At 42.4% G+C, this 21,205-nt stretch overlaps 1 protein-coding gene across 1 annotated transcript in view; it reads left to right on the plus strand.

The window, feature by feature from the left end:
- Positions 1–21,205, plus strand: part of dnmt3bb.1 (DNA (cytosine-5-)-methyltransferase 3 beta, duplicate b.1) — a 59,967-nt gene that overhangs the window by 6,007 nt on the left and 32,755 nt on the right. The window contains exon 2 of the mRNA XM_078288058.1: positions 7,396–7,504. Coding sequence (XP_078144184.1) covers positions 7,396–7,504 — 109 coding nt within the window. The remainder of the gene's footprint in view (positions 1–7,395; positions 7,505–21,205) is intronic.

Raw genomic sequence — 21,205 nt, forward strand, 5'->3', positions numbered from 1 at the left:
GGAAGGAAAGGAGTGGTCTTTATGCACAATAAGCTACCAAGTGAAGATATATAGGCCTATGTAAAAAAAAACAACTCAAAAATCTAGTTTGTTCACTTCGTCAAGTTGGTTTTTCTTGGCACACAGTCAGGCTGCTGGAATTCCAGAGGAAAACTGCTTTGAGATCTACAGCTCATCACAAAATTCAATGCAACAGTGAAAATAAACACAACAGATAGACAGTCACAAAATATACAACTATTGAAGAAACTTTAAAGAGCAGTTTCCAGTCACTTTTCAATGCTGATAACCATTGTATAAAAGTCTTGATACCTGATCCACTGTGATTATGGGTACGATGTGCCTCATGTCATCGGCATCACTGAAGTACCAATATTACTACTTCTTTACACAATAGTAGTACTTTACATAGTATATAACACACATGTAGGTATTTTGATTTGTATACAATGGTTATCAACACTGCCAGGTTTCCTTCAAAGAAGTTACATTCATAACACAGTTTTTACAATAAAGCGGAAGGCTAGCTTGTTAGACACATCCAGTAGAAGCTTAGTGGCTGAGTCACAAACCTCCCAGCAACCACAGCTGGCACCATCATGGAGGTCCAGTGGAGAATTGGGTGTGTGCAACTAATTTCTAAATATATAACAACCAGGCTAGAAACAGAGCGCTAGCTGATGCAGCTTGTTGTGGTGTGGCTGTAGATCCATTCAGTAACGTTCTCAGTAAAAGTGAATAGTGTGATACGGTGGATTGGATCCAAATGTAGGTTACTGTGCCACAGTAAACTGTCTTGTCTTTAGCCCTAGTCTCTACTATCTAGTCTCTTAGCTATCTAACACACTTGTTAGATAGCTGACAAACTGTTAGCTATCTAACTTAACAGCAAGTTCGTTTAGCAATGCAACAAATGTTAAAGTCGAGATGAAACGGCATTTCGAGAGTATCTAACTTCCGTATCGTGACGTATTTCCGAGCGAAACAGGAAAGACAGGCGGGACATAACGTTGGGAGGAATTTGATTTGAACGTTGAAAAGTGGGCGTGTCATAACACCCGAAGACACACCGAAGTACCGTGCTGCTGCTAGCTAGCTAACTAATGAATCTTAGCCTCTTAGCTCTGTGCGCTAAAAGTTGAAGATTGATTGATGGGTGGATGTCATGATATTATTGGTTGAAATTGGTTGAGTCCTGCTTACGTAAGCACACGGCATATTTTGTTTTACAGGAAGAAAACATGATTGAATTTTGATAGAAGAATACAAAGAAATTGATTTTTTGTATTTTTTTTGGCATATATTGTTAAATAGGTGCACAATATGACCGGGGATGTGATCTAAAAGGGTTAAAAAGGCATTTTTCATTTCATCTCGACTTTAATGTTAACTACTCTTCGCTACGGTTAGGGTCTAGTAGATACGTTAGCTTGTGTCCAAATCAGATGTGTTTACAACAACAGTGATTGTTAGCTGACCAGATACTTTGGTTAGCTGGTTCATAAGCTGACATCATCTAAACACATCAATCAAATTTATCAGCGCAGTCAAAAACACCACAGAAATTAACATGTCGATTCAATTCTGTTGAGACAAGTTGTACATGAAGACACGCAATCAGCTTTTCACAGCCACTGTTGAGCAAGAGCTGAGGACCTCCAATATGGCCGCCAAACGGTGTGTTACATTCAACATTAGGTGCAGGGGCTTAAGCAGACCACACAATACTAATCTTAACAATATATATTTTTTTACTTTTAGTGTTGTAAATTATAATGGGAGTCTATGACAATTGCACTGAGAACTGTACTTGAATGTATCCTGAATGGATGATATATAAGCCTGTACGCTTTAAGAATTTAGTCTGTACAATGGGTAACAAAGTAGACAATGTATATGCTGTAGGCCTCGGTCTTAGCTAGGAGGAGGCCATAAAGTACATGACAGACAAGGAATGCAGCGCCCAGCGAGAGACCCTGAGGAGCTGACCCCCCTGCACACACACACACACACACACACACCACACACACACACACACACACACACACACACACACACATCCCTTTTGGGGAGTGAAAAATCCCCTCTTGCAATGCGGTCCCTAATCTCCAGCCACCAGACACAACTTTGATGTGGACCCCCCCTACCACTCCCCCTCCATGTCCCCTTTTCATGGGCCCCTCACTCACTGCCCTCCTTCCTTATTTCTCTCTTTTCTCATTCATTCACTCACTGCTCTCTCTCTCTCTCCCTCTCTCTCTTTTGAATCAACGAACGAACAAACTTATGGAGGTGCTCCTCCTGAGCAGCTAAAAGGGGTCAAAAAGGAAACTTGCTCAGTTTATATTTTCCAGAGTGCCACTTATAGTCAAATTTACAGTTGAAATGCCATTCGCGAATTGTATTGACAGTGAAATTTGAACAGTTGTGTCCATTATTATCCATTATAGAACATCAGATATACTGGTTAATAGGCTAGTTTGAATGATCAGGTAAGATTGAGAACTCACGTTAAGGTTTTTGTTTGGCTGTGATGATGTTAGCCATGACCTTTACATATTTGTCTGTCTCCAATGTCAGCGGGCTGTAAATTGACAGGACCTGATAACTTTGTCATTTAAACAGGCATAGGGATCCTTCAACTGGACGGCCTGCGTTCAAATACCAGCAAGCATCTGGCAAGACACTGAAACCCTACCAGCTCTAGGGAGGCTCTTGTGTAGCGGATCCTGACCTCTGACCTCCCTGGAGGGGGGCAAGACCATTAGATAAACAGTCAGTACCAGACACAAAAACAGATTACAGACACAACGAGATACTGGTAGCAGCGCCAGACAGGTAACACTAACCCTACAAGTACACATTCAGCCTGTGTGTATCTATAGCAACGAGATCTCAGAAAATTTGTGAAATGAGAACAAAGTTTGAAACGCAGATTACGTGCTGTGGACACAACTTATGCGATGATTACATTCCTCCACCATGAACTGGATTCTGTGACAGTCACACAAACTGGCCGCGGCATTTTCAGCTAAAAGTTGGTTAAAACGGTTAAGTTAAGGCAACTAAAGCAACTTGGTTATGGCTAGAGGAAGGCTTTGGTCATGGTTCAATAAGAAACACTCAAGCTAAAAATGAAAACTCGCCTCATGGTACAAATCTTCTTGTTAAAAGCTGAGAATTGAACCCGTGTCGCCGGAGTCGAGGCACCGCCACCCCGACCGCAACACCCTGTTTCCACTGTGCTATTTTAATGTCAGACTACTTCCTGTTTCTAGTAGTGCCTCCTTCAAGTAACCCTTTCACCGCGGAGACATGATTTCTCTCGCTTTTTGTGCATAGTTTTGAGAATTCGTGCTTATTTCACGAAATTTCAGGAGATCACGCTGAACTGTAGGCTGTTGGATGGGGAGGGGGGGGGGGGGGTTGGGTGAGGGTTGTGGGGGGCGGGGGGGGCGGGAGGGGGGGGGGGGGGGGTAGCATCCTGTTCAATGTGAGCATAACGAACTCATTCACCTCGCTGGAAACGAGTGAAGGGAGAGTCCCAGACTGATTGGTATGTATTGATGTCAGCGAGGTGAAGTCAGAGACGGGCTTTGTCAATGAGAAGGCTGCGGTCTGCAGAGTATCTCACTTTGACTCACTCACTCACTCCCAGTTCAGGGTTCAGATAGGAACAACGTGACTTCCCCCCCCCGGCCGCGGCGAAGGTGTGTGTACATGTGTGTGTTTGTGTCCCCTTTGTGTGCAGGATGCACCTGGTGGTCTGCTTTATGTGGTTTCTTTGTATGGGATCTGTGGGTGTGGGCTTGTGGGTGTGCGTGCCTTCATATACATGTTTATGTGGTGGTACAAACACACACACACACATTTCCCAAGTCCCTAACTTGCTCTTTCGGCTCTAGGGAGATGCAGGTTGTCTTTCACTGCTCCTGCTATGAGTCAAATGGAACTTTGACAGAAACTACCCTAAAACCCCTCAAAATGTCAGGTAGAAACATCTGGTCAAAATGTCAGGTAGAAACATCTGGTCTGAGGCCGGACTGGTATATGTATATTCACATTTACTCACTGGTAGCCTACATACAGTATACCAGTATACAGAGCGACTTCAGACTTTACATTGTGCTGACACAAGTTCACATCCTAGTTGTCTAGTTTCTGGCTTTGGGAACTGTCCTCAAATACGGATTGTTCCATAGGAATAACATTTACAACATGTAGGAAATGACCAGCAGCTGCCAGTAGTGTATTTTGTCTGTGGCTGGTGTGTTTATCTGCTCTGGCAGCCACTTTGGCAGGTAACCAACCATCATTTACAAGTTCCTATCTATTCAAAATAGCTGATAAAATAGAAAAAATAGCCAGTGAATTTTTTAAAAATACAACCGCCAATGTGGCAGGTAGAGAAAAACCGTATTATATTTTCAGCAGAAGAATCATCTGTTTCGCTGTCTGATTTTTTTGGGGGTTTGTTTTTTTTATCTTACCTGCACTAATCAGTCCTTTGTTTCTCTTCTTTCAGTGTTTTTTCATCAGGAGAAATTGGCAATTTTGCATATGGCAATAAGTTGGGCAACATTTCACCTTCAGTTGCAGGACTGTCACTGAAATGTTCTGTTGTTGGGATGTAGAACTTTTCCAAAATAATGAATCAAGCTTATATTGTCACTGTCAAATCATTTGACCCATAGACTCGGACCCCACTAATGTCCGCTTGCAGCTATATTTTCACTGTGTTTTTATTGATTTCTATGTTCCACCGTGCAAATTAACGTCAGTAAAGCTGAAAACTGAACAGGCATCCTGACAGGAAGCGAGGACTCCAGATCTTTCTGTACAGGCTTGTTTGACACAGCTATTGACCCATCACCTCCTCATAACTCAAAACTGAGAACAAACTCACACACACACACACACACACACACACACGTACACACACGCTAGCACATTCACACACAGTCACACATGCACAACGCAAGAAAGAATGCACAAATAAGACAGACATATGCAGGTACAAACGCATGCACACACTTACTTTGTTTACTTCCCTCATCTCTCTCTCTCTCTCTCTCTCTCTGTCTCTCTCTCTCTCTCACACACACACACACACACCCTCACAGATCTGTGTATATGTTTACCTGAGGGTGTGTATGGGCATGTCAGGTCAGCTCCCACCCACTCGTGGTGAACTGGGGAAGCTAATATTGTCCTCTCCTGTCCCTCTCTCTCTCTCTCTCTCTCTAGCTGTTTTTCCCTCCAACAAACCTCTGAAATGTCGCTAAAAATAAAATCCGAATTAGGTGCGTTCCCATCAGCTGGCATGAAGCGAATAAATAGTCTTCCTGAATCTCAAAAAGACATGAAAAACTTGTCTTACAAGCGCTGATTAGTATTGGGCCGGTTGTTATTTTTCTTTAGTGTCAGCTGAACCATTCGTTTCCACACTATGTTATTTATTTTTATTTTGACATGCGTTTCCATCACAATTTATTAGCATAATTTCTTTATCAACAAAAACGTTTTCCTGCTTCAAGCAAGCATAAAAACTTGTTTTTGCGCTATTGAGGACATGTAAATAATTCAGCTGTTTCCATTCAGCCTTTCTAATGTAATATATTATATTTTGATACATTATATTTTACAAAAAAAAATATGTGGATGGAAACCCAGCTTCTGTTACTCTATCACTGTCTTTTTCTTTGTTGTCCTCCTTGATTTGTGCCACCCTTTCTTTTTCTTCCTCTCTCTCTCCCTCTCTCTCCCTCTCTCACTCTCCCTCTCTCTCTCTCTCTCTCTCTCTCTCACTCTCCCTCTCTCTCTCTCTCTCTCTCTCTCTCTCTCTCTCTCCTTCATGCCCACTTGAACTTCAATACCAGTTAATGTTCAGTAGACACTGCAGGCTACATCCACTCCAGAGCTGTCACTGTGACGCTGGTTGCTCTTTCTATTGCCATTTAACTCACTATTGGACACTCAGAGTGATATTGAACACTTATTAAGCGGCAACACTGCAGTAAAAGCAGGTTTACATTCCAGGCAAGAGCTGTAGTGCTAATATTTTGTTTTAATTTTCTCGAGGTTACGTGGCACGCAATTTGTGGTAGCCTACAAAACAAACTCATTATAAAAGCCATAATTGTTGGGGCTTTGTTACCTCCGCCAAGGAGGTTATGTTTTCGGTGCCGCAGGATTATGGAAAAACTACTGGCCTGATTTTCATGAAACTTCGTGGAAGGGTGTAGCATGGGCCAAGGAAGAACCCATTAAATTTTGGAGCGGATCCGGATCCGACTCACGAACAAGCAATAACAGCACGAACCTTGGCGGAGGTTCCTTCTAGTTTACAGCATCAGATTACATTAGTGTTGTGGGTGAAGGGCAGGTCTTCTCCAAATAGAGGCTTTGGACATGTGTCAAATCTCAGGTACCATCACGGAGGTTCATTGGAGAACTGACAAAATATGTAACAACCAGGCTAGAAACAGAGAGCGAGCTGAGTCAGCTTGTTGTGGTGTGGCTGTAGATCCATTCAGTAACGTTCTCAGTAAAAGTGAATAGTGTGATAAGGTGGATTTGGTTACTGTGACACAGTAAACTGTCTTGTCTTTAGCCCTAGTCTCTACTCCAAAACACTCTGAGTTGTAGCTTGAGAAGAGTCAGCTCAGTTAACCTGAACAAACTGTTAGCTAGCTGTAGGCACATCAACACACAACAACAAACAACTGATGTTATTGCCACTAGCCTACTAACGCTAGCTTCTCCTACTGTAGATGCATTAGCTAGTGCGTAAACTAGACGTGTTTACAAGACAGTGATGGTTAGCTGACCAGATGCTATGCTTAGCTAGCTAACAAGCTGACATACACATTATCAGATGTTGGCGAAGTGATCACTTCTCAGTCAAAACAGCACAGAAATAGAACTTATAGATTGGTTTTCACCATTGCCAGCAATGGTGGCAAAAATGCTAACCGGCTAACAGTTAGCATTTTATGACCCTCGATCAAATCACTGTTTTATAGTGGAGCAGTCATCTGACAACACAATACATTTGACTGACAACAGTCAAATGTATTGTGTTACACGCCATGTAGAAACACAAAATGACTGACAGAAAGTTGGCTTCTTCACATTTCTGGCAATGGTGAGAACCGATTTATTCCCCGAGGAAGTACGGCAACCATGTTTTTGAAAAAGGTCTGTTAACCATGTCTATTCAAAAATGTAGAGACGGCCAAGTTGCACATTTTGAAACGCGATTTGAGAGGATGCTGCAATATTTAGTGTATTGATAATCCACTGTTCCCGTTTTCACAAGTGCAAGTGAAACCGTAGCAAAGACTGTCGTTATGTTTTGCTGAACGTGTCGTCGTCTCGTCTCGTCTCGTCCAGGTTTGAAAAGGAATCAGGACAGACATTGAACCAGTCGACTGCGACAGCGATGCCTTCCAACAAGTATTCTGCTGCTATCATGGAGGAGAGCAACAACATGACTGCCACCGTGAGTAACACACACACACACACACACACACACACACACACACACACACACACATGCTTCACAACAGCCTAAGGAAGTCACAGTGTTCCTATGTGTGAATGGGTGTAAATGAGTCAAAGTGAAACAATCTACAAAAACCACAACCCTCTCACTTGCACACACACTCGTATACACACACGTGGCACACACACACACACACACACACACACACACACACTCTGAAACCATGGTTGGCTCAGAAAGAGGCGGCGGGAGTGGTGTGTGTGTGTGTGTCTCTGCCAAGGCAGATGCCCAGACAGGAGTGCCAGCATATTATGTGAGTCTAATTGAAAATGCATGTTGGCCCTGAGGGTATAGTATGGGCATATGCCACACACACACACACACACACACACACACACACACACACACAGAGAGAGAGAAAGGCACAGCTGCATCTTCACAAGGAGGAAATGGGAGATCAAGGATGGAGGCAAGGGAGGGAGGAAGGAAGGAGAGGAGGAAGAGAAGGAGAGGAGAGAGAGAAGGATGCAGGGAAGGATGGGGAAGAGGAGGGAGGGAAGGAGAGGGAGGAAGGATGCACGGAGGGATGGAGGGTTGTAGCACACTAGCGTCTTTATACGCTCAGAAAATGGATTCATTTCAACTTTGTAGAGGAGAAAAGTGAACTACACACACACACACACGCACACGCAAGCACACACACACTTTCCCATTCACACACTTGTATTCATATGCCCACATACACACACATAGACACTTCGTGTACACACACACTTTCACATTCACACACACACGGATATTTCCCATACACTCATAGACATTTGTACACACACACACACACACCCACGCATTCATGTACGCGCGCGCACACACACACACACACAGGGGCCCCTATCGTCCGTTACTACTTCTTCCTCTTTTTCATTCCCACTTCTCATATATCACTCTACTTGAGAGGGAGACTTCCTTCCCTCCGCCATCTGCTTTTCTTTCATCCTTCCTCTCTCTCTCTCTCTCTCTCTCCTCTCTTTTTTTTTCAGTCTCTCTCTCTTGTTCGGCCTGCCAATCTCACCTTCTCTCTCTCTCTCTCTCCCCCCTCTGTCTTTGTCTTTATTTTCTTCTCTTCATCACAGTTTTAATCCCTCTTCTTCGTTTGTTGTTTGGCCGTCTCCATGTAAACCGGTTTAGCTGCTGTCTTATCATGTGTGACATGACTCATATAATCTGGAGGTATTTACTTCAAGTTTAGGCAGCTTGATGGGGGTACTTTGTTATTATATTTCATATTTTACACTAAAGTTTACAGTTAACTAACATTATGTGGTGGGCAGTTTTATGCAGAACACCTCACAGTATCATGGGTGCATACAGTTTTAGCATGGGTAGGTAGATGCATTTAATGCAGTAGAATACATAAATTGTACTGCGTAGTTCCTATTCCACTTAGAAATATAAAGCAGCCTGTTGCTGATAGAGCTCAGCAAAATGTCCATGGGTAATTAAAGTTAAAAGAAAACTAAAATGTGGGTTCTCTGTCGAGCTCTTGTTCTTACTCATCTTGCTTGAGTAAAGGTGCTACGTGTAGCAATTTGGCATCAATAAATAATTACCGCATTCATTTTGAGACTTTAGTATAATTACCATAAACAACTGAGATCATTGACGAGTAGACTGTCAGCCTCTAGCTGCCTCTACTCTGCATTTTAAATTGTGCGATACCGGGTCGGATCTGGCGGGAAATCTGATGGTTTGTTTTACGGCACAAAACAGGAACAAAGCAAGAAGTAGAAATGTGGTCTGAATTTGGAAAAACACTAGCGCTAACAACACCACTGCTGTGAGAAAGAGGATAACAACCATGTCAACCAAGGTCTCCTTTTTTCTGATAATTATACCAATGCATCACAATCATTTGATGATATATTGATGCACGCAGCACCTTTAATCAAGCAAGATGAGTAAGAACAAGAGCTCGACATTTACACAGATTGAAGAGTTGGGGTTGGGCTGAACTTTTACCTCAATTACTCTGCTTTGGAAAAAATATGTTTGGAAAAGAAGCTGTTTTCAGCAAATTGCCGGGCTTTAGTGTTCTTCTGGGCCCCAAAAAAAGTTATTGACCCTCAGGGGCAGTTTGGGGTGAGACAGAAATTTTGTTTTGGTTTAGGCCAAGCTCACACCTCAATTCTCGAGAACACGATATTTACAGCAACAGCCTGGGGGAAGAGATACAGGGAGGGGTTACAGAGACACACTGACACCTGGGAGCCGAGCCCGCACAGCCGCAACAACCTGCAACCTCCGAGGAACTCCTGCGGCCCGGTGAAGTGCATCAACAAGCTTCCTGGGTGATCAGATTATATTCAGACGCAGCAAAAAACACATAAATCCAGATATCAGGGCACTCAGGACATATTGACGATCACCCAAACTGCATCTGAACGTGATCAGAGGCGCATTTGGCTTCATTATCAACAAAGCGTAAATGCAGCGCGTCTCCAATCCACATATGGAGATAAACTTTAAAAGCGTGGATCCAACTGGGAGGCGGCAATGTTGGCAGGCAGCTCACACTTGGTAGTAACATACTTGCCAAAACAGATTCTCAGGATACTCGTGATACAAGTGAGACGAAGTGTTTACTGTCAATTTTAAAGGACGTAAATCGCGAGAAGTGATGTGTGCGGCAGTCTGGGATTCAGTGAGGGTAAAATAAATCAGATTTTTATAAATGTGATCCTGCAATCTGGCTATGAGATGTACAGTATGTTAATGCCAGGTGTAAATTGGGGCCATGGTGGTCCAGATCTGAGGTTTTCATGAAAAAAATCTGGTTTTATGACGTTTCTCCTCATTTAGAAAACAAGAATATCAGATTCAATCAACAAAGGGTAAAACATCAGATTTTATGATCTTGTGTAAATGTAGCTTCTTTCCAAAACGACAAATCCGGACACCTAGTCTTACAAAATGATTGATGGCCCAAATATAAAACAAATCATGGTACTTTTTATGGGATAGCAGCTTAAGTGAAGGTCTTCCTTGACAAAACGATGACACCTTTACAGCCTTGCTCCCTTACATTTTACAGAGATGTAATGATGAACTTCAGGTGATGATGAATACTGTATGTGGCGTTGTGGAGCAGTTCTCCTCAGAAGTTAGCTATAGACTTGCATTTCCAACCATTTAGGCTACGCTAAGATGTTTTGACAGCGCTGTCAGAGCGCCTTAGGGCAGACTGTTGCAGACTGAGGAATGTGTGTGACGTAGGCCGGCGAAATGTGCACACTGCAAGGCTTTACAGAGCGCTTTAACACACACACACACACACACTTATATATAGATGGCAAGATGCATGCACAGGATACACACATATCTCTCACCTCAGAGAGTGTTACTCACACTTATCTTGTAAAACACTTTCTAACACTGTTTTAATTTTAATAGTAGTAGTAGTAGCAGTAGAAATAGTAGTAGTAGAAGTAGAAGTACAAGTTGTAGTAGCAGTAGCAGTAGTAGTAGTAGTAGTAGAAGTAGTAGTAGAAGTAGAAGTACAAGTTGTAGTAGTAGTAGCAGCAGCAGCAGCAGTAGTAGCAGTAGTAGTAATAGTAGTAGTAGTAGTAGTAGTAGTAGTAGTAGAAGTAGTAGTAGTAGTAGTAGAAGTAGTAGTAGTAGCAGTAGAAATAGTAGTAGTAGAAGTAGAAGTACAAGTTGTAGTAGCAGTAGCAGTAGTAGTAGTAGTAGTAGTAGTAGTAGTAGAAGTAGTAGTAGTAGTAGTAGCAGTAGAAATAGTAGTAGTAGAAGTAGAAGTACAAGTTGTAGTAGTAGTAGCAGCAGCAGTAGTAGTAGTAATAGTAGTAGTAGTAGTAGAAGTAGAAGTAGTAGTAGTACACTAGTAGTTGAAGAAAGAAAGAAAAAGAGACCAAGGCAGTAGGGAGACAAAGGGAGGGAGAGGAAAAGAGAAAAAGACAGAACAAAAGATGGAAAGAAAGGGAGAAAGACAGAAAACGAAAGACAAAGAGGAGGAGAGACAGAATGAAAGGGAAGAGAGAGAAAAATAAAGGTGGTGGGGGTGAGACAAAAGGAGAGAGAGGGTGAGAGACAGAGACAGGGAGAGAGAGAGACTGAAAGAGAGAGAGAGGGAGGGAGACGTGGTACTTTAATGCTTCACTGGGCATGTTCCTGTCTGCCAGGAGCAGAGAGGAGGAGGAGGAGGAGTGATGGATATCCAGGCAGGCAGGTTAATGGAGTGATAATGATGATGATAATAAACTACACTAACAGCTACCTGGCCGACATCAAACTCCATTTTCTGTTCCTGCCTGAAACTGGCAGAGGTGGAATGATTAATGAAATATTTCACACAACATCGTTCATCTGAGGAATGTAACCTCTCATCCAGCGGGACCGGCAGCGGGACCGGCAGCGGGCGGGACGGGACCGGCTCAGATGAAGGTAATCCCGCTGAAAATGCAGTAGGAATGTAACGAAAGTTTGGGACACAAAATCTTGCGATACAAAAATATCTAATGTCTCAAGGAATGACGTTCAGAACAATCTTCTCTTCTCTAATTTGCATTTTTGAACGCTAGAGAGGGCAAGGCAGCGATGGAAAGAGTACTAGAATGTCCTACTCAAGTAGAGGTACTGTTACTTTGCTGATATTTTACTTCAGTAGAAGTAAAAGTACCAGTGTAAAAATCTACTGAAGTGAAAGTAAAAAGTGTGTGATTTAAAATGTCCTCAGAGTAAAAGTTCCTGAGTTCCTCTTTAGAAAAGAGAACGTTGTTAGCTGTGATCTTTTCCATGTGATTCTAAAAGGAGAGAGGTCAGAGTTCACACTAGATTCTTTTCACTGGAAACATTAGAAACGACAAAATAAAGTGCAGAAACAAAGTAAAGTCAGATTCCTCTTCTCACTGTGAACGGATCCGCAATTGGCTAATTTACGATTGTCCAGTTTCTGCTGCTGATGGAGAGACACAAGATCTGTTCTGCGATGGATGGGATTTAAAAACTTCAGTAAAAAACATACTTGAGTAAAAGTAAAATTACTGACTTTAAAAAATACTCAAAAAACGACACAAAAGTACACAAAAAAGCCACTCAATTACAGTAACTTATCTGCTGTACCTCCACCGTTTGGTTCTGGTTTGGGTCATCGCTCCAGTTCCAGTTGAACTCAAAATGGATTCAGGTGAAACTGAAGCTGTTGTGTGTTGCAGCATTTTGGGGTTTACAATTAAGGGAAAAGAAAACGGCAACAAAGGTGACTGACAAGACAAAGATTGTTAGCGTCAGAGTATCGTGACGAACAATGATGTACAACCACATCACAGTGAAACACTCCGGTCGGCAGTGTACGGTTAAACATCGAGTTTGGTGCGTTTCAGAGGTCGAGAAAACAGCTCTGTTGCTCTTTACGCTTCTTTTCTAGTGAGAAATGTCCCTGGTTGTGCAGATGAATACTTTTTTGGGGATGAAATTGGACTTAAATTTTATTTGAATTGGCATTAAAAAGGTCTGAAGTCTTAAATTTAACTCACAGAAAGCTGTGTTCACCCTGTTTATGGTTTGGGCTTTTTGTTTTTGTTTTCCTCCAGAAATAGAGAGGGATTTTTTTTTTCAGTCATAATCATATATTGTTCATCGTATAATTTTGGTCTTGTGACTATCTGATGTGATGACAGCCCAGCCCATCAAACAAACACACGCACACGCACGCACACACACACGACTTAACACACTCAGCATTTATTTTGTGTCCTTAAGTTACCGACCTTAACCACAGTCTTACAACATCATCCTATTTTAGAGGCTGTGGAGAAATTTACCTTCGAGCTACAGCCGGATTTAATATGCATTTTTACATTTTAGCTGCTCCTCAAAGTCATTATTTGTGAATCGAATCCGCACGAGCAGCCGAGTAAACAACAAATACAAGGGACAACAATGCTTAGAACTAGAAAAGAGATGGATTTTTTTGTTGTTGGTTTTGGCAGCAGGGGAAGGAAGAGGGGATAGATCATGGAGGAAAAATGGCGCAATGAAGATCTTCTCTATCTGTCAGGTAGAGAGAGACAGACAGGACAGCACTGAGAGAGCTAGACAGGCAGTCAGACACCTGTCAATCAAACAGTGTGGGCGGAGCTTGGATTTTCTGTTGTTGCAGTTTGAGTTTCTCTGATAAAGAGTAGCAAAGCAGACATTTATTGATATGAATTACTTTAATTACTTTAATTTTGTAGTGGGTCTTAAAATCTATATCTATTTTATTTTTTATTTTGAAGTGAACAAATCTGCCAGTGGGGTGAGATAATTCCACTTGTTTCCAATGGGAATTTTCTTGATCTAAAAACTCCTGAAATAACAGAAACTGCACTGGAGATAAGGGAAATTCTTAGAGAATTCATTTTTTTCTCACTTGTTTGAAGAAAAGTATGATCTTAATACTGAATATGTGTCTAAATGACTTGTTAAGATGGCCATTTTTTGGCCATTTTTGTTTCTAAACAAAGGTAGTCGAGTAAGTAAGTGTGCCGCTAAGGCTGGAGTTTGTGTTTGTGTGTGTTTTTGTGATTTTCTGCTCTTTATCCAGCAGCTTTCTGAGGTTCTGGGATGTTGTGTGTGATTTTTAGCATTTCCTCTAATAGAGTTTGTAGCAACCAAGCCTCCATCTATGCTCCTTCTCTCTCTGTTCTTACAGGAGTTTTGTTTTTTCACCTCATGTTTTACAAAAGCAGACCAGTCTGGTTTTGTCCGGACTCCTTTATGAGAGAGAGAGAGAGAGAGAGAGAGAGAGAGAGAGAGAGAGAGAGAGAGAGAGAGAGAGTAAAGGTTTAGAGCAAATGAGTCTGAAAGAAAAAGTGCGGGGATACAATGACAAAATTGGGGTGAGAAAGAAAGAGACGAGGGCAATGAGACAGAGAGAGATAGAAAGAGAGAGAGAGGAGGGGGGGTGGAGGAGAAATGGAGAAAAAAGGGGGGTGAGAGAGAGAGAGGAGAACTGGAAGAGGGAGAGGGAGAAATTCATAAGGTGTAAACGGGAGGAGGGGGACACGGGATTTGGGAGGAGCACAGAGGGATCTGGGAGGTGGAGAAAGGGGGGGTTTGGTGTGGAGAAAGGGGGAAATGCGGAGGTGTGTGTGTGTGTGTGTGTGCGTGTGTGTGTGCTCTCTAGGAAGAGAGCTTGGTTGAGGAGGCGGGCGGGTCGAAAGAGAGGAGTAAAGGCTTAAAGCTGGAAAGTAGGTGAAAAAGTGAAAGGAGAGAGAAAATGACAGGAATTGGACCAAAGGAGAAATAGGAGGAACCATTTGTTAGCCGACTTATATGTACATCCCTCTGCAACACACACACACACACACACACACACACACACACACACACACACACACACAGTACAAGACAGTCAAGCTGGTCAGCTCCCAGGTGTGGATGTGTATCCTCCCTCCTCCTTTATCTTTCCCCCCGAGGCCGCTCTGTCAGCAGGAACACATTCCCTCCTGGCAGATTGAGGGTTAAACAGATATGTGCTGACTGCTGACCCGGTGGGACTGCTGCCTGGCTCGTACGGTGCGAACAGAGGAGATTTCAGTTAACTTTGGCAGAACAATCTGCTTCGGCTTCCAGTTCCACAAAAGTTATCCAAGTACCCCGGCTATAATTATCTTGTGTAACATAAGTTTCATTCAATTTTAACATGGCTAAAAGCAATGTTTTCTTCTTGCAAGCTAAGCCTCAGCCATCCTTCAAACAAATAAGGTAAAGGTGTTGGCATGTAGATAGTGGAGTTGTGAAATACAGGCAGGGATGGAAACAGAACCAAAATATCCCAGTAAGTGCTACTGTGCTGGAATTTTACTTAAGTAGAAGTAGAAGTGGAAATACTGGTGTAAAATCTACTTAAGTAAAAGTAAAAAGTAGCTCATTTAAAATGTAATCAGAGTCAAAGTTACTGAGCTACTGAGTTACTCCATTGATGTTTCTTGTGCTATTAGCTAGACAACTAGCAAGGCTAGCCAACTAGCTAGCCAAAAGCCAGGCAAGTGCAAACCAATAATAGGCTGCTGTAGTTGGGAAGATGGATTTTTGGCTAATCTTAACTAAAGATAGTCATGGATACATTTGAGCATTTAATGTTAAATTCGTTACCTTAATGCTATGTACATTTGCTTGCACAGGTTTGATTCAGATGCAGTTCACAGTTAGCCTACACCGGTTTCTGATGCAGTTCTTATGGAGAGCCACAACATTTGTACTCTGTAATAGATGCAATTTGTACTGAACTACAATACTTGTGTCAAAACATACTGAAGTAAAAGTAAAAAAAAAAAAAGAAAGAAGTTATAGTAAACGTTACTGACTACTCAAAAGCTACTAAAAGTAGGCTACAAGCACACAAAAAGCTACTCAATTATAGTCATGGGGGCAAGTGTAATTTTGCACTTCCACCCGAGGGTGCAGGCGTGTGGAGAGCGAACATCAGAGTTTCATTTGGGTTACCATTGGTAGACCTGTGTTAAAGTTAGTTTGGACAGAAGGCCGTTGGTTCGATTCCCAGAAAATGTCAGAAGGATCTGGGCAGGAAAGTGAATGATAAATGCTCTCTGCCCCTTCTGGACTTTCTCAGCACCTGAACTCAGGGACTCATTCACCCTCCTAACCCCGCCGTTAGCTTGTTCAGTTCACACATGAAGTGATGCAGCGTCGAATAAGAACTTTGCATTTTGCACTGTGTGACTTATTATTGCACTATGTTGATTGTGTTTTTTATAATGCCTTTTTATTGTAAACCTTTTCTGCAAAACAAAGTTTTACAGTTTTGTTTTTGCCATTAGTTTGTAACACTTATAATTCATAAAAGCTGGTTCCAACTGGTTCCAGATATCGAGTCTAAAGTCAGCCTGAAAGGGTTTGTGTCCTTGAGCAAGGCACTCATGCTCAGAAGTGAATATCAGGAGACTGTGGATGCACTGGGCAGCCTATGAATGCTGGATATTGCTTAATTAGTCAACCTGTGCTGTCATATATTATATTAGATGATATTATATTAGTTCGTTTTGGCAGAGGATTCTGCTGTGGCAGCCAAGGTCTTTAAAATACAGCTGTGGTGCTGGGATCCACATTCCAGCCTAATTATCTCCGAACTCGCATCCCTCGCCATAAACCTGTCTGTCCCTTTTTGAAGTTTCTAGCCCTAGCCTGTCTCTGTGCCTGGGTAGACAGACAGGTTATTGCTGCACACAGTACTGATACATGAGGGGGGGAAATCTGCGATGACTCCTACAACAACTGCTCCGCTCTTATCTCCCCTCAACCATAACCGCCTCTCTGCTTCATTCTCTTCACCCTCTTTCATCATCCCATTCCTCACACTAGCCAAGCTTTCTCTTTCCGCTTGCGCTGCAGTCACTCTTCGTCTCCGTTTACATCTGTAAGTCCCTCACTCAACGCTTTTTCACCCTGAATCTCCCCCCAACACAAACTTCACTCAGCACTCATTCTTCTGCATGTGGCTTGTCCAATTCGTAGCAGCAGGTGGGATAGCGGGATTGTGTTATATTTGAACGGTTGCTGGTTTGATTCCTGGGACTGGTACTAACCCGATACTGCTGAAGTGCCCCAGAGCAATCCCATGTATATCTGCACCAGCCTGCTGCAGGAATAGGTTTTGGAAACTAGCTTAACACTAGTTAAATAATGTGATGTAATGCAACAGGCATTTGCTTGCAATATGTCCTTATGGTTGTAACTGTTCATGTACAATTAAAGAATATATAATATAGATTAACAATTCACTTTCACCTCCAATGGAAGAATTTAATTCTAAAATTGGATGTCATCATCATTTGAAAGAAGTAGTACATATTTACTAGTAAAGTTATGAGTCACCTGAAGACCTCTGCTTACAAAATAGCTGTTTTTGAGGATTAAAACATCTGTGTGAAATATTAACTGATCAATTTCGGGTGCAGCATTTTTCCAAAATTCCAAAAAAGCTGTAGAAATTGAAAATCATGTTTTCTAAGCCTGGGGAAGTTAAATTAATAATAATAATAATAAAATATGAAGGAAAAGTGTTGTCTTTTAGGGCATAAAAACTCAAATGCTCTAGATTCTGACTAACAGTGATCGTGGAAATGAGACTATGAGTTAGTCCTGAAAAATCCTGACATTTGATTGGCCCAAACTCGTCAGAACCCTGTTGTTTACTCCCTCTTGTTACAGTTCTGGTGACCTTTGACCCCAGTGGGTTGATGTGTTGATTCCTGTGGTAGATGTATTTTATGGTAGAGGCGGATCAGGGTGGTTAACTAGGGTAGACATCTGTCTGACAGCTGGCACTCTCTCTCTTTTTGTCTTTTTTCTCTCTTTCTCTCTCTTTCTCTCTCCCTCTCTCTGTCTTTCTCCTTGTGTTCTTTGCCATCTTGAACCCACACTTTACACACAAGTTCATTGAGTTCATTCACATTTATTATCAGATGGAAAATCTGGCATCACACACACACACTCTCTCTCTCTCACACACACACACACTCTCTCTCTCTCTCTCTCTCTCTCTCTCTCTCTCTCACACACACACACACACACACATGCATTCCATGTTTTATGACATTTTGGAACCACCAACAGCCTCAAATTCATGTATTTGTGATATGCCGACAAAGTCAGCAAAATCTGTCAACTCTCACATCTGTTTCACAGCTGCTCTCTCTCTCTGCCTCTCTGTGTCTTTCTACCTCGCTCTACCTTTCTCTCTCTTGTCCGCTCTCTGCTTCAAACCTCTTCAACAACAGGTTAAAGGATTGGCCCGTTGGTCAACTTACCACACATAGACACCAAAATCATCCATGTGTCCCCGGTAGATCATTCACTCTGCTGCTCCATGCTAACACTTTAGCATTCACTGTGTTGAGTGATAGCAGGCGACTAGCATTATCCAAAGTAAAAAGACATAAAGACGTAAAATGTTATTATTGGCTTTTGTTACATGGCCTGTAGATTTATAAATGTAAAAAAACAAAATATCATTAACTCAGTATAGTTGATGTAGCCAGATTTTTTGTGATTTTTAGCCTCCCATCACTCACCACCTTCACTTCCTATGGAAACAGGGAAAGTAGTCCCTGCTAGCTGAAAACCTTATTTATATGATATTTTGTGTAAATTTTACCAATCTTCTAGGCAAAACTGCCAGACGTAGCCACATATCATTTACAATTACTTTCCATTTAGCTTTAGAGCTGCTACAAGTTCTCATTTTCTCACTTTTGTGATAATGCTAGTCGCCTACTATCACTCAGCATAGTGAATGCTAAAGAGTTAGCATGGAGCACCGGAACCAACACTCTACCGGGGACACATGGTAAGTTGACCAACGAGACAATCTCCCAAAAATCATTGGCTTAAAAGAATAACAGCCATTTCATTGGTTGGTTTTCATCTTTAAGCTGCCTGTCTTAGTGTACGACTTATGTTTGATGCCAGTAGATCCCTTGCTCTCTCTCTCTCTCTCTCTCTCTCCCCTTCTATCTCTCTCTCTCACACACACACACACATATATTTACACATACACTTAGCCTATATGTGTATGTGTAAATCTCTCTAGGTGCTACATAAATAAATTTGTATCTGTTTATCTTTTGTGCTCCATCTCCCTCTAATCTGAGCGGGCAGAGGCGGATTAAGTGGAATCACTGTTGCAAGTTTGACGCCGCAAGTTCAAGTCCAAACAGAGCAGAGGTTGCCACGGAAACGCACCCCGCGGCCTCGCGGCGTGGCGCTCTTTCACCTCCAAGCGAGAGACGAAGCGATGAGTAATTGGAAGGGGCGGGAGGAGAGAAACAATAATTAAACCATTTGAAGCCTCGTACCCTCACCCTCCTCCCTCGGTCCCGGCGCTGATCCCTCCTTACTTCACTGATCCCTCTGGCAAACAGGCCGCTCAAGTGACTCACCGCCGCCGGTAGCTGCTACCTTCTCGATTTGTCATCCAGCGTGTTATTCTTGTATGGTTTCTATAGTGTTTCTGTTGAGTGAAGTGGTTTACTTTCTGCTGAGGTGTTGTTGGACATGTGGGCGTGCCTGACAGTCTCCAACACGCTAATTTGTCTAAATAATTTGGTTCGTTCGGCGAGTCAATGTTTGATTTGTAATCTTTACACCTTTTCTGTGATTTATGTATTTGTAGGTTGAGAGTGCTCTTTGTTAATTACAACAACGCCCCGGGAGAAGGGAGGGTTGGGCTTCACATTGGAACACATTAGAGCTATTTTGTTGTTTTTGGATTGAAATGTTGATTAGTTTCATCTAAGGTTTTGTTTGGATCCCCTTTAGTTTTAGTCAACGACATTCTTGACATTTAAAGACATTTTCAGCCTGATAACAGGACCCAGCTTGCACAAAATGCTTTGTGTCAGAAGTAATTTCATTGGCAGAAAACTCGGCTCGGCTTGAAATTTGCGTCATTGTAATGTTGGAAATCTAGGCTTTTGAGATTGTTCTACTGTTTCATTCATTGTAAGTCTCTGTGGGTGAGATGCCTAATATGTAAATAAACAGTAGATGCTTAGTAGGCTTCAGGTAGAGCTACTCTGCCAAGCTAACATAAGGATGTTGGAACCCGTTCAAGAGCATTTTAGAAACCAGTGACACAGTTGGAAACCAGTCAAAAGCCTTAAGCAAAGGAAGCATCCAGTGCTTTGGGGATTTGAAGATTGAAGTTATTCTTCAACAAATAAAAAAGGACTTCACCTGAACTGAGCCGTAAATAATCAGGGATTTGCAGGGAAACAGGTATTTACTGTTCTACCATGATGTTATACAGTTCAGCTTTATGCATGCTGCAACGTAGCTTGTGATTATGAAATTATGGGAATCTCACGTGACGATTTAATGACAGGTATCATTACATCTGCACAGCTGGTGCTCTTTGCTTCTAAGGTAACAGCAGTGATATGGTGTATGTAATGCAACCTGGACCAACTGTCTTTACCTGCGGCTCTGGGAATGTTGAGAGTTTCGCTGAGTCAGAGGAACTTGTGATTATGTGATTGAGGTTGAAGTGAATGAGGTGTATTGAACCCATATTGAAAATTATGGCATGTACACAGATGGAACACTATTTAAATGGCATTGTGGGTAGTAATCAACACACCTGACGAAGACCAATTCAGGTTGAAACCAGGTTGTTTTTTTTGTACAGAATAAACTTTTGGTGGAGCATATTTCTGAAATTTGTCTGAACATTTTCTCGTCCAGTTAGAAACTTGGCTGTGCGTATCAAAACATTTCTCTGAGCGCCGCAGCGTGACGAGCTCAGGTCAGGTGTCGAGCGCGCAGCCAGCACACCTTGTCCTCCGTCTTCCTCCGCGGCTCTGGGTGGGCCGGCAGGGAAAGAGTGGGAACGAGCGCTCAGGTGGGAGGTGTTCGTCGTCGTCAACGGCAACACTTCCTGTTTCCTCTCTCTCCTGCTGCCGCTGGCCTGAGTCATGCAACGTATTCGGGCATGTCGTGTTACACAGTGCAGCCGCTGACTGATACTCACACTGTTGATACAGTGTCTGATCTCCACTCCTCTCTCCTCGCGCCTCCGTTCCTTCCCGTATCTCTTCCCATCACGTCTCTTCTCACCTCACTTCACTCACTCTATACTTAACACTTTTTTTTTTCCTACACGTATTTTTGTCCTTTTCT

The sequence above is a fragment of the Centroberyx gerrardi genome, chromosome 14, assembly GCF_048128805.1.
Source record: "Centroberyx gerrardi isolate f3 chromosome 14, fCenGer3.hap1.cur.20231027, whole genome shotgun sequence".
Lineage (NCBI taxonomy): Eukaryota > Metazoa > Chordata > Actinopteri > Beryciformes > Berycidae > Centroberyx > Centroberyx gerrardi.